Below are 12,964 nucleotides of genomic sequence, written 5' to 3' on the forward strand. Positions count from 1 at the left end.
GACCCCCCTCCTCCATCTTTTACCTCTCCACCAATTCCTTTTGAAACATCCAAAGGCCAGAACATCAAACAGCTAATCCTGCCTTTGTGACACCAAGTCTCTGTAATGGCTGCAACATAGTGATTCCACTACTGATGCATGCTATAAGTCCATTGCCCATATTAAAGTAAACATATTTCAACCTTGTTTAGTTTATGTTTTAATTGTGTATCTGCATTTTAAATTTTGGGAAATTTAACCTGTTATCTGAGCACTCATCCACACCCTTCATCATGTTTTTATTAAATTTCCATTTCTTGCTTTTCAGACCAAAATGTCCACTCCACTTAATATGTTTATTTTACAAAGAGAAAACAAAATCAACATTAGCTCCTGGTAAGCAATTAAAAATACAGTCTCTGAGACAGGTCCCTTAATTTCTCCTTATCTGACTTCCTTTTCTCTATCAAGGCATTCCTTAAACTCCATCTCCATGTGAGTTTTTGATAATCTAACATATTCTCCATACATGACTCAATGTTACATTGTGTCTGCTTGTGCTCCCTGTAAAGTGCCTTGTGATTTTTTTTGTTACAAAATCACCCACCCAGTTTTATTCTAGACCACACATGTCAAACTCTGGCCCGCGGGCCAAATTTGGCCCGCAATATAATTATATTTGGCCCGCAAGATCATTTCAAAAATGTATTAGAGGTGGCCCGCTGGCCGCCGCGCCAGTATAGCGCATGCACAGTAATACAACAAATCCCAGAATGCATTGGCGTCAGCCCGCTAATCGCCCCCACCTCCTCTGTTTACGTTGCAGGGTCTCACCGTGGACTCTGGTTTTGGGGCCTGGCCGGTGTCAGGGGAAGCCAAGGCCGCTTCCCAGTGCCCGGAACCGGAGGCCTCGGGCTTGACCTCGACAGGACCGTTGCCCACTCCCCCTCCCTGCCGCAGGCCAACCCGCGACTCACGGTGACGGGGCCGCTGATCCACCGAGATGCCGCCCTGCAGCGAGAGCCGATGCCCCCGCACTGTCGTTGTCCAACCCAATCGCCCGCAAACCCCGCCCTCCCGCACACAGGCCTGAGTAAGGATTATGAACTTTAATTTCAGGATAAAACGATCTTCCAATAGTTTCATGTCACAGTGATAAATATATTCCTGGTTAAAAATGGTCCTGCACCTGGATACAAGCTCATTAGGCATAAAACTTGAAAAGTGTGTAAATCAAAGGATATCTGTACCAATGGAAAAAGGGCATGGCAAATAACCCTGCTAGAGTTCATGCCCACAATCAGTCATCCATTTGATTGTTTCAGGAATCATGTTATTCTCCCACATTCTCAATAGCCCTCAGATTTTACTATTCGACAGCACACTAGCAACATTTGACAAATCCTCTATAGAGAAATATTATTTATTGAATATTTTATTTCTCATTTGTTAATGCTTCTGGAAAACTATTATTAAACATTTATTTTAATAAGAAAAAGTTTAACATTATATAAGTTGAAAGAAGAGAAAACATGCAGATGTTGTTGAAAATGTTCAATAAATATTTAGTTCGGACCTCGACTTAGTCCAAGTTTTTAATTTTGGCCCTCCGTGAATTTGAGTTTGACACCCCTGTTCTAGACCAACATACATTCTCGTCATAATGCAACCAATGTAGGTAGGGTTAGAATGCAGATCATCCATTAATGAAACATCTTGATCTCTAGCATCTTGTCCTGACACAACATTTTTCAAATGTCTATTCTATCCATAGCTTTCTGATTTATTTTAGTCCTTTTAGCCTTGCCATAAGTAAACAATACAAACTCCAATTTAAATTATGCATACAGAGCAAAGACCCAATCCAGCACTGCACCACTTTCAACACTTCTCTAATTCATATAGCTATTCATCCTAAATTTATGGATAAAACACTGGTTATTAGATTGAAACTAAAATAAAAGGTAGGTGAGAGGTGCATTGCAAAATTGAGCTTAAAGATAAAAATAATAGAAATAATGCCAGACTGATGAAGATAAGTGGCACTGATGGTTGAGAGATGCTAAGAAAAAGCTTTAGTTGGACACTAAACATGAATATAAGTAAATGGGATATAGAGAGATTCAATAGAAAAGTTCAGTAACTGAGTAAAATTATTCTATTGCTAAGTCTTCCTGTATCAGTCTGCAATAAGTCTAATTTTTCATTGTTTTTTGACATTTAACAAGCTTAACTGTGCAAATAGCAATAATTTTCATTAAAACATCTTTACAGCTGCCTAATTTCAGTATTAAAATCATATGTTTAGTTTAATAAAGCAGCAATTATTTGAAGAATGAAAATCATTTGTGGTTACATACGCTGGTTGTTGAATAACTCTGGATTTTTCCAAGAGATATTCGGAGATTTTTGCTCCCATAACAGCACCAGTGGGAGTAAATTTCATTTCTAGATATTTCCCAAATCGACTGGAATTATCATTGATCATAGTGCATGCATTTCCGAAGGCTTCCACAAGTGGATTAACTTGAAGTATTTTCTCTCTTAGAACACGGTTGTTGGCCTGAAAAAGTGTAAAGCATCTGAGCATTAGCAAAAGCAGTGACTGAAATAAAGTTTCATGTTCAGTTCCTCTTTGCTTTCTATTTGCAATGAGCAAAGGCTACAACGTAGAAGCAACTCCAGAACCACAAAATCAAACTTACCCGTTGTTATGAGCCCAGAGGATCCCAAAACCCAGCAGCAAAGACATTCACCAAGACAAATGGTTACTTAAACAAAAGTTGCTTTTAATTATCTTTAAACATTAAAACTAGAATTACACATTAACTTATCACTATTGACTTAACTAACCCAAATTAACCCTTTTCTAATTCTAAGCGCCAGTGTGTGTAATGTGTGTGTAAGTTCAGAAAAGTTATTTGATTCACAGTCTAATCTCACTTCTCATTCCTCCAAGTTCATTGGTGGCAGGAAATTCTTATACTGTGCAGGGAATTTAACATTTATAAAGTTCACCAAGGTTTGGTGCTTGAAAAGTAAATGGTTACCGCTCACTAAAATTCTTGTTGGTTTTCAGAGAGAGATTTGTTGTATGCTGTACACCTACAACTGATTCCTTTTTTAAATAAGCCACTTTAGTGCCATGCCAAAGAAACTTGCTGCCTCAGGGTTCTCCAGATGATAACTTATTTCTTTCGGGTCACCACAGAGTGCCTTTTTGATTCTCTTAACTGACCTGTTCTGTGCTGTAAGTGGTTATATGGTTATTCCAAGTGAAACATTAGACAGCCTCTTGTATGAACCACAAAGGCTTTGAACAGGCTGAACTAAGCACTCAAAACCCATCTTCCAAATGGGGTTTACCACAAGCTTGCCAGTTTGTCCTGTTCTAGTCCCAGTTGCTGCTGCTGACTGTAAAACTGTAGAACTGTGTGTGTGTGTGTCTCTCTCTCTCTCTCACACACACACACACACACACACACACACACACACACACACACACACACACACTAATCTCACTGCTTGCATAACCACATGACTCTCCTGGAATAGCAAGTTCCACTCCAGACAGAATGTGGATCCGACAAGCTCTTTCATCTGTTGCCTTTATGAACAACAATCCATCAGAGAAGTCTCTTGAGTATTCTCCAAAGCTTTTTCAAAGACTGTTGGCCCCAACATGAGTAGAGCTCCAGTATTTTAAATGAGATCTGTTTTAAAGTGTTTGTATGTAACCTACACTAAAAACCCTGCCCCAATTTATCTCCCAAAAACATATCCATATTCTGTCACACCCATAAATAAGGATATCCTAAAATTACTGGCAAACCTCAGAATTGGTAGAATTGGCTGTCTCCGTCAGACCGCGGGACCTTTAAACAGCTGGCGCTCAAACATATTCAACCCCATTGGAGTCAGCAATCAGCAATCAGGTCATTTAAACTTTGTGGGAGTCAAAACAAGCAGACACTTAGTACATTTAAACATGGCAGCAGATTTAAAGGACAATTTAAACATTGTGGGAATTACCAGCAACGGGCCCATGGGCCATTTAAAGAAAACAAGACCACTTTGTCACAGAGGGTGGCCCTGAGGCTGCTGCTCCCTACCATCCTCCTTGGAGAACAAAGTTGATGAACTCCAAGCCAGACTTTAACATCAGGGAGTGCTGTGTGATGTGCTTTATAAAAACATGGTTAAACATGGATATTTCCAACAAAGCACTGACTGGATAGCGGCATCAGGAAAAACTGGGGAGGTGGGATTTGTGTCATCTTAAATTCATCACTGTCTGCAAATATGATGATCGTGTTCCAGTCCTACTCCTCTGACCTGAAATATCTGGCAATCAAGTGCCGCCTATTCTACTTGCCAAGGGAGTTTATCGCCATCATCCTGGTCGAAGTGTACATTCCGCCCCAGTCTAATGTCAGGTTGGCACATGAGGGACTGAGCACTGTGATTAACAGGCATGAGATAGCACATCCTGATGCTTCCCAATCATTGTAGGGGACGACAGTCAGGTCAACCTGAAGAAGCCTCTGACAAACTACCACCAACACGTCACATGCAAGACCAGGGGAGCCAACACACTCAACCACTACTATACCACCATGAAGAATGCCTACCGAACCACACCTCGACTGCACTTCCTCAAGTCTGATCTCCTGGCTGTACTTCTACTCCTCACATACAAGCAGAGACTGAGGACCACAACACCAGTAATGAAGATGGAGAAAGTATGGTCGAGGGAGGCAGAGGAGTGTCTGCACTAATCTCACTTCTCATTCCTCCAAGTTAATTGGTGGCAGGAAATTCTTATACTGTGCATGGTATAAGTACTTTGAATAAGTAGACTGGAACATATTCAAGAACTCATCCTTAGACTTGAATGAATATGCAACAGGTGTCACCGACTTTTTCAAGACCTGCGTGCATGAGTGTGTGCCCACATGCACATACCGGGTGTTTCCAAACCAGAAGCCTTAGATGAATCAGAGGATTCGCAAACTGCTGAGGGGAAGATTAAGGGCATTTAAGGCCATCGATCTAGATATCTTTAGGAAGTTCAGGTACAACTTGCAGAAGGTCACCTCTGAAGAGACAATTCTGGAGTAATCTAGAGACATGCAGATATACGCCATCTATGGCAGGGAGTGCAGATCATTACAGCCTACAGAGTGAGGGCAAACACCATAATTGGCTGTGACGCTTCATTATCCGATGAGCTGAATACCCTCTATACCTGGTTTGAGAAGGATAAACAAACGGTGCCTATTAGAATCCCTGAAAAGGCTGAAGACCCTGAGATATCTGTCTCTGACAGCAACATCAGAACATCATTCAAGAGGGTTAACCCTTGCAAGGTATCAGACCCCGATGACATACCTGGAAGTCTGTGCCAACCAACTAGCTGGAGTGTTCATAGATATTTTCAACCTCTCATTGCTGCAGTCAGTGGTTCCCACCTGCTTCAAAACGGCATCAATCATCTTGGTGCCCAAGAGCAGTAGGAGCTGCCTCAACGACTATCGCCTAGTAGCATAAACTTCTACTGTGATGAAATGTTTTGAGAGGCTGGTCGTGGCCAGAATTAACACATGCCTGAGCAAATGTCTGGACCCACTGCAATTCGCCGATCATCACAATTGCTCCACAGCGGATGCAATATTACTGGCTCTCCACTAAGCTCTGGATCACCTCGAAAACAGCAACTCGTACATATGGCTGCTCTTCATCACTACTGCTCAGCCTTCAACACCATTTTTCCCTCAGTGCTGATCAAGAAGATACAAACTCTGGCCCTCTGCACTCCCCTCTGCAACTAGATCCTTGACTTCCTCATCAGAACACCAGTCAGTATGAATTGGAAACGTCTCCTCCTTACTGATTATCAACAGAGGCGCACCTCGAGGATGCGTTCTTAGGGCACCACTCCACTCATTACATATAGATAACTGTGTGGCCAGGGACAATACCAATGCTATCTACAAATTTGCCAATGACGCCACAGTTGTCAGCAGAATCACAAACAGCAATGAGGAAGCGTACAGGAGGGACAAAGATCACCTCGTTGAGTGGTGTCACAATAACAACCTTGAGCCCATGTTAGCAAAACCAAGGAGATGTTTGTGGACTTCAGAAGGAAGTCAGAGGAACATGATCCAGTCCTCATCAAGGGCTCAATAGTGGAGAGGGTCAAGAACTTCAAATTCTTGGATGTCAACATCTCTGAGGATCTGTCCTGGAAGTCCATATTGATGCAATCACGAAGAAGACTCACCAGTGGCTATACTTTATGTGGTGTTTGAGAAGATTCAGTATGACACCAAAGACTCTTGAAAACTTCTGCAGGTTTATTGTGGAATGCATTCTGGCTGGTTTCATCACTGTCTGGATTGGAGGCACTAACTATCAGGTCAAGAAAAATCTCCCGAGGGTTGTTAACTTGGCCTGTGACATCACAGACACCAGACTTCACTCCATTGAAGAAGTGGAGTTACTATGTGGGGGGGTGGGGGGGGGGGGGCAAAACACACACATCTTTTCAAAAGTCATGCCTTTTCCCCCCCTCTGGTCCGATGCTTCTGCCATCCTTCTCCCTGCTTCGGACCGACACCGCCCCTAGCCCTTCCCCACTCTGCCACCCCCCAACCCCAATCTGCCACCACCACCTTCTCCCCCACTCGGGTCTGATGCTGTTGCCACCCACCCCATCACACTTCCCCTCCCCCTGCTCCGATGTTGGCACCAAAAAATCAGTGCAGCCCCACCATTCAACCACTGACTCACCATCTGCTTTGTGTCCTGGTGCCTTTTTTTTATGTGCTCACTCCCCCTAAATTTAGAACCTGGCTACACCCCTGCATGGAGGGCATTCACAAGAGGCAGTGACTTAAAAAAAGCAGCCTCTATCCTCAAAGACCCCCACCACCCAAGCCTGCGCTCTTCACTCTGCTACCATAAGGAAAACAGTACAGGAGCCTAAAGACAAGCACTCAGCAGTACAAGGACAGTTTCTTCCCTCCTGCCATCAGATTCCTGAATAATCAATAAAACAAAGATACTGCCTTTCTTTCTGTGCACTGTTTTTTTTTTAATTTACTGTTGTAAGGTAGTTTGTATGAATGTTTGACTAATGATGCTGACACAAAACACCGAATTTTGACTTGTTCTTGACAATAAATTATGATTCTCACCTTGTACCTCACTAGCTTCATGTTCTATATATAAATCATTCACTGCCAATTCCAACATCTTTAACATAAAGCTACCACACATCATAATTTTCCATCTCTTCCCCTTCATCATTCCAAAGGAATAATGCACTCCAGTCCATGTTAGCTGAGTCCACTACTTATTTTGCATATGCCACCTTTCTGCAAGATAACACCTGTTCTTTTACCTCCTCCCTTCCCAGCATCTTGTGCCCCACATTGTTTCTAGATGAAATGCAAATTTACACAAACTACTTTCCAATTTACTGGAATGCATTTGCTGTTCATGATGCAGTTTTCTTTACAGTGGGAAATGAAAAGGAGATTAAAGCAATCTTTTCAGAACCTTTCTCTTCCATCCACAAGTAGATTACTGACCTCCGTGAAGTCATTATTTTAAATCTCCATCCCAATTACAGAAAATTTTCCAATACTTGGCCTCCAACACCATTTCAATGAAATTCAATGTTAGTGCAAAGCACACTGTTTCAACTTTCAATAATGTAAAGCAGATCTGTAAAACCATGGTTATTAACTCACTTCATGGATGTTACCTGAATTCTCGAGCATTTTCAATTTTTAGACCAGGATGAAATCGATCGATCTAACCCTGCAGAACTTTTGCTGTGTGGGAGACTGAAGTGGTCACAGTCTGAATCAGGTCCTCTGAAGGAAGTGACAGCAGGCATGCATTTTGCCAAAAAGACAGTAGCAGCAGCAGATTGGTGAGCAACAGGAGGGGTTTAATAGTCCAACTCGTACATCACAGCAGGCCCATGGTAAACATCAGAAGCATTGCTCCAGGCACCAGATGGCCTCTGAACATTGTTACTCAAGTTTTCAAACGCAGAAAAAAACATAAAATCACAGCCTGTGTCTCAGCCAAATAGTTCTTCTTTCTTTGGCTTGGCTTCGCGGACGAAGATTTATGGAGGGGGTAAAAAGTCCACGTCAGCTGCAGGCTCGTTTGTGGCTGACAAGTCCGATGCGGGACAGGCAGACTCGGTTGCAGGGGAAAATTGGTGGGTTGGGGTTGGGTGTTCCAAATGATCATCAAATGTTACCTTTTCATTATAATATAAACAAAATGTCATATTGCTCTTTTCATGAGTGAACTACAATTAACTTAATAATGATCAAATTTAACATACCTTTCCTAGATAGGTTAAGTGTTGAACAATCAAATGTGCACTTTCCGTCTTCCCAGCACCACTTTCTCCACTTATGAAAATACACTAGTGCATTCAGAACAAATAATATAACATTTAAAAAGATTTCTTACAGCCAACATATATTCTGCTTCAAAGTATGTACAACATGACAATTATCTTCTAAAACACTGGGAAAAAAAACCTCATACAAATTGAAGGAATGATGCTAACTGATAAAAGTAGGTTTTTTAAACATGAAGGCACCATTAGGAATCAGTCATGAAGGAAAAGTGATCTCGAAGGATACTAACTGAAGAAATCTTGGCAAAATTATGCAGCTCAATTTATGGGGGACATTCCCAACTTTGATAGATGTATTGCTATCTTTGGTCTGAATGATTTCAAGTTTCAAAAGATGTTGGAGTTCCATTCAACCAGGTATAGGCGTATCTAGGGTGTGGCAGCCAGGTCATGTGCCCTGGGTGCCACTTGAAGTGGGGCACCACTGTCCTCACTTTCTCGCCTCATTCCTAGGCACCCCCCCCCCCATCTGACTCCAAACGTGGCAGCAGTGGATGCATAGCGTTGGTTTGAATTGCTTACCAGATTTCAATGCAGACCACAAATACCAGCTGTTAGAATTGTCAATGAAAATTCACCCTTGACTCCTGATAGGTGACAGGGCACAATGAAAACATCTGGAAATATAGAGCTTTGTTGGTAGTGGGGTTAAACTTGGTGGCTCTCTTTTTCTCAACAACTGGTGCAAGGGACTCAGAAAGTGCTAAACCAAAGTGCAGCAAAGGCACGAAATTAAACTGTTTCAACTATACCAACTTTAATGACAACGGTACAGTCAACAGCTTCCATTACAGCTGGGATATGGTGGAAGACAGGTTATCTTTTGCTATTTCCAAACAGGAATTTGGTATTGTTGCTCAGAGTTGGACGCTGGGAGGTCTGGTGTGTGGTAGGCTGAGGGGAGGATTCGGAGTCGGGGTGTCAGGATCTCCGTTGCAAGCCAATCAAGGGGAGGTTACAGAGTTGGGACCTGGGTGTCGGGAGCTCTGGGGTAGACCAAGAGGAGGTTCAGAGCCAGGCACCTGGGAGCGCGTGTGTGGTAGGCCGAGGGGAGGGTTTGGAGTTTGCATCAGGAGCTCCAGTGTGTGGTAGGCCAAGGGGAGGGTTCTGAGTTAGGGCTTCGGGAGGTTAGCGACAAGAGCTACAGTACAGGCCAGCCGAGGGGAGCATTCAGAATTGGGACTGGGTGTCAGGAGCTCTGGTGTAGGCCGAAGGGTTTGGAATTGGCATCAGGAGCTCCAGTACAGGCTGGCTGAGGGGAGCATACGGAATTGGGACTCAGGTGTCAGGAGCTCTGGTGTAGGCCAAGGGGAGGGTTCGGAGTTGCACTGGGAGCTCCGGTGTAGGCCAGCCGAGTGGAGGGTACTTAGTCAGGACTCGGGTGTCGGAAGCTCTGGTGTAAGCCAAGGAGAGGGTTTGAAATCGAGCATCAGGAGCTCCAGTGTGCGGTGGGCTGAGTGGAGGGTTCAGAGTCAGCGTGGGGAGCTCTGGTGTGTGGTAGGCCAAGGGGAGGGTTCGGACTCGGGCATCAGGAGCTCCAATCACTGGAGCTCCTGACACCGACTCCGAACTTCTCGTCCCCTGTTGGAGCCAGGACTGAGGAAGGTGTGTGTTGAAAAATGTGTTTGACTGTGGGCTTTGGCATCTTCCTGCTTCTCTTCCATCTGGTGCTTGGTGCCAGGAGTCACCTTACTACTGAAGGTAAGAGAGTGCACCTACGGGAACAATGACACTCAACACCTTTAACTTTGGCCGCTTCGCTCCAGCCTGGAGAATGCCGCTTGTTGCTTTCGTTCAGCTGAGGCTGGCCTTTGAAGTAGGCAGAGGGTTTTTTTTTAATTGAAATGACTGTCATTTTTTTGAAGGTTCAGATTATTTTCCAATATCTCAATATATCCAACACAAAGTTGGATATGATTATTTTAAGGTTCTACAGCAATGAGGACAGGTAGGGGAGGCAAAGGGGATGACATGGTGACGGTGAGGGATGGTTGCGGGGTGAAGGGTTGAAGTAAGTTTTAATTAAGTGCTTGCCATAAACACTATTTTCCCTAGATATGCCACTGCAACCAGGTAAGTATCTACTCCCATTCCTGACATGATACATCACATCATGGAAATTTTGACTCAAAAGGTGAGTTACTTCAGCTGAATATCTAGCCTCTGATATACCATGGTAGCAGTGGTAAATGTATATGGAACCCAGTTATAGTTTCTAGTCAATAGTGATCCTGAGATCATGTTAACTATGGTAATGTTTCTATCAAATAATATCCCAGAGAGAGCCTCGATCTTCTCTTACTGGAGAAGGTAATTGATAGGCACAGGTATATTAGAAACCTTGTTTGCTATTTTCAACCCAAGTCTAATTGTTGATCTGGCCTTGATGCATGACACACAGAATTTTATTAACCTGATGTTGATGGAAAGAACAGAATGCTGCCCATGGCTTCATTGCCAAATTACAATGTATGCAAATTAGATTCAATATGCCATTCCTCCAGTTTTTCTGATGCAATTAAAGATACTTAAGAGAAATAAAAGTAAACTGAGACCGGCATTTTATTGCATTCTGTCTTAGGACAACAAATCAAGCAAGCAATAGTGGGGCAGCAACATCACAGCAATATGTTTAAATTAGCTTTTTACATTTTATCTCAGGTGATTATCACTAAAGATAATTAACAGAGCAAACTATTACATTTCCTAGGCTTACCAATAACCACAGTCAAGGCTGATGTGAACTTCTCAGTTCAAAAAGATATGAAACAATAGAACCAGTAAGGGGAGACTTGTGGAAGAAAGCATTATGGGTGAGGAGAAGGTGGGATACATGGAAGAAACAAAGAACATAGAAAATTTCAGAGAGATTAAGACAGCTCAGTAGGAAGACAGGATAGAGAGGTAGCCTTCTTTCTCAGGAGGGACATGGCTAGAAGAGAGATAGAAGGATATGGAATAACAACCTGTACTTGAACATCAGAAAGACCAAAGAGCAGGTATAGATTTCTGGAGAAGGGGCAGAGCTCACTCCCAGGCCCACATCAGTAGTGATAGGGTGAAGATAGACAATACTGTGTTAAGTTACGAGAGCTAAATATCTTCAGTGACTTGTCCTGGTCTTCTCATAGCTAAGAAAGTGCATCAGCTCCTCTATTTTCTCAGAAGCCTGAGGAAATTTGTTGTGTAACTGGCACCCCTTAACCACTTCTTCAGATGCACAACTGAAAGCATCCTATCAGGAACTGCTCTGCCCATGACCGCAAGAAACTGCAGAGAGTTATCAATGTGATTCAGTCCACCATGAACATCCTATTTTTCTCAAACGACACCATCTATAAATCCCACTCCCTCAGAAAATCAGCAAATATATTAAAAGACTCATACCAACCTGACAATCCACTCTATGTACCCCTCCTGTCAGGAAAAGATTCAGATCAGACATTATTTATTGTCATGTAATAAAACAAGAAATATAATATTACATGTAATTTCCTTTAGTCAGGCATAAAAAGACTTCCCCCTAGAGTCATTGAGAATCCGTGAATTTGCCTCTGCAGCCACAAAAGACTCCAGTTCAGTTCAAACCATGGACAATCCAAGCCCAGATTCAAACCAAAGACATGATGAGGAAGCCGTCAGTGCCTCGGGTGATTGGATTTTAAATAAAACACTATCAACTCCATTAACAGGCCATTCAAGTCAGGATTTGAATGGCCATACAGCACCAAATTCAAAGACAGCTTCTTTTCCGCCATAATCAGCTGCTTGAATGAACCCCAAAAGAGTAAATTTAAGTTGCCTTTACTTCGTGCCAATTGATTGTTCCCTGTAACTCTGCATTTTTTACTCTTGTACTGTGTTTTTCTTTGTACAAGATGTCCACTGGTCTGCTTATAAAACAACTTGCATTAATGCATTTTCGATACATGTGATGAATTTGAACTTGATGGATACAAATTCAGTCAGGAAATAAATACTGTTTCAGTGTAGTACTTGGGACAGAGGAATCAGAGAGATTGAAACAGCAATCAAGGGGAGGCATCATTGTAAACTGCAAAAGTGACACAACATGTGACAGTCATTCAGAATCGATGAGATAACTGGTGAAAATGGATAGAATGCCAGAAGTGAGTTTAGCTGTATAGTGGATCAAATCTTGTTAACCAATGATGGGAGGAGAGAATGAGAAGGGCCTATTTAATTCTGACATTAACAATTTCATCAGCTGAAAAAAAATGATGCCGCTGGCAGTGCTGTCGCTGGTGCAGACCCCAAGCAGTCTGACCACCCAGTCCAACTGCTATCAACTCCATTAGGCATTAAACAACCTATTAAAGGAGCTGATAATGTTTTATTTAAAATCCTGCGACTGCAGGGTCTGTGCCCAAGATGGCAAAGCCTGTGTTTGGCAGCAGCCTCGGGGAAGGGGGGGGTTGCATAATCCTGAAGAGCAGTGGACTGGTGCAAAGTAATGGAAAGAAATCCCCTGGTAGGAAGGAAAAGCAAATGAGATGACCCGCAGGACAATGA

At 42.8% G+C, this 12,964-nt stretch overlaps 1 protein-coding gene across 26 annotated transcripts in view; it reads right to left on the reverse strand.

Moving 5' to 3' along the window:
* LOC138762153 (myosin-IIIb-like) overlaps positions 1-12,964 on the reverse strand; it is a 550,501-nt gene that overhangs the window by 385,495 nt on the left and 152,042 nt on the right. For 25 of the 26 annotated variants that reach the window (XR_011356778.1, XR_011356777.1, XR_011356779.1 and 22 more), the window contains 2 exons: positions 8,351-8,434; positions 2,340-2,542 (listed from right to left, as the gene is read on the reverse strand). Coding sequence is in view for 19 of the 26 variants with exons in the window: in XM_069935663.1 (XP_069791764.1) it covers positions 2,340-2,542; positions 8,351-8,434 (287 nt within the window). In the remaining 7 variants the exon portion in view is untranslated. Of the gene's footprint in view, positions 1-2,339; positions 2,543-8,350; positions 8,435-12,964 lie in introns of those variants that run through there. The other variant, XM_069935669.1, reaches the window with a different exon arrangement.

The sequence above is a fragment of the Narcine bancroftii genome, chromosome 4 (assembly GCF_036971445.1).
Source record: "Narcine bancroftii isolate sNarBan1 chromosome 4, sNarBan1.hap1, whole genome shotgun sequence".
In the NCBI taxonomy this organism is placed as follows: Eukaryota; Metazoa; Chordata; class Chondrichthyes; order Torpediniformes; family Narcinidae; genus Narcine; species Narcine bancroftii.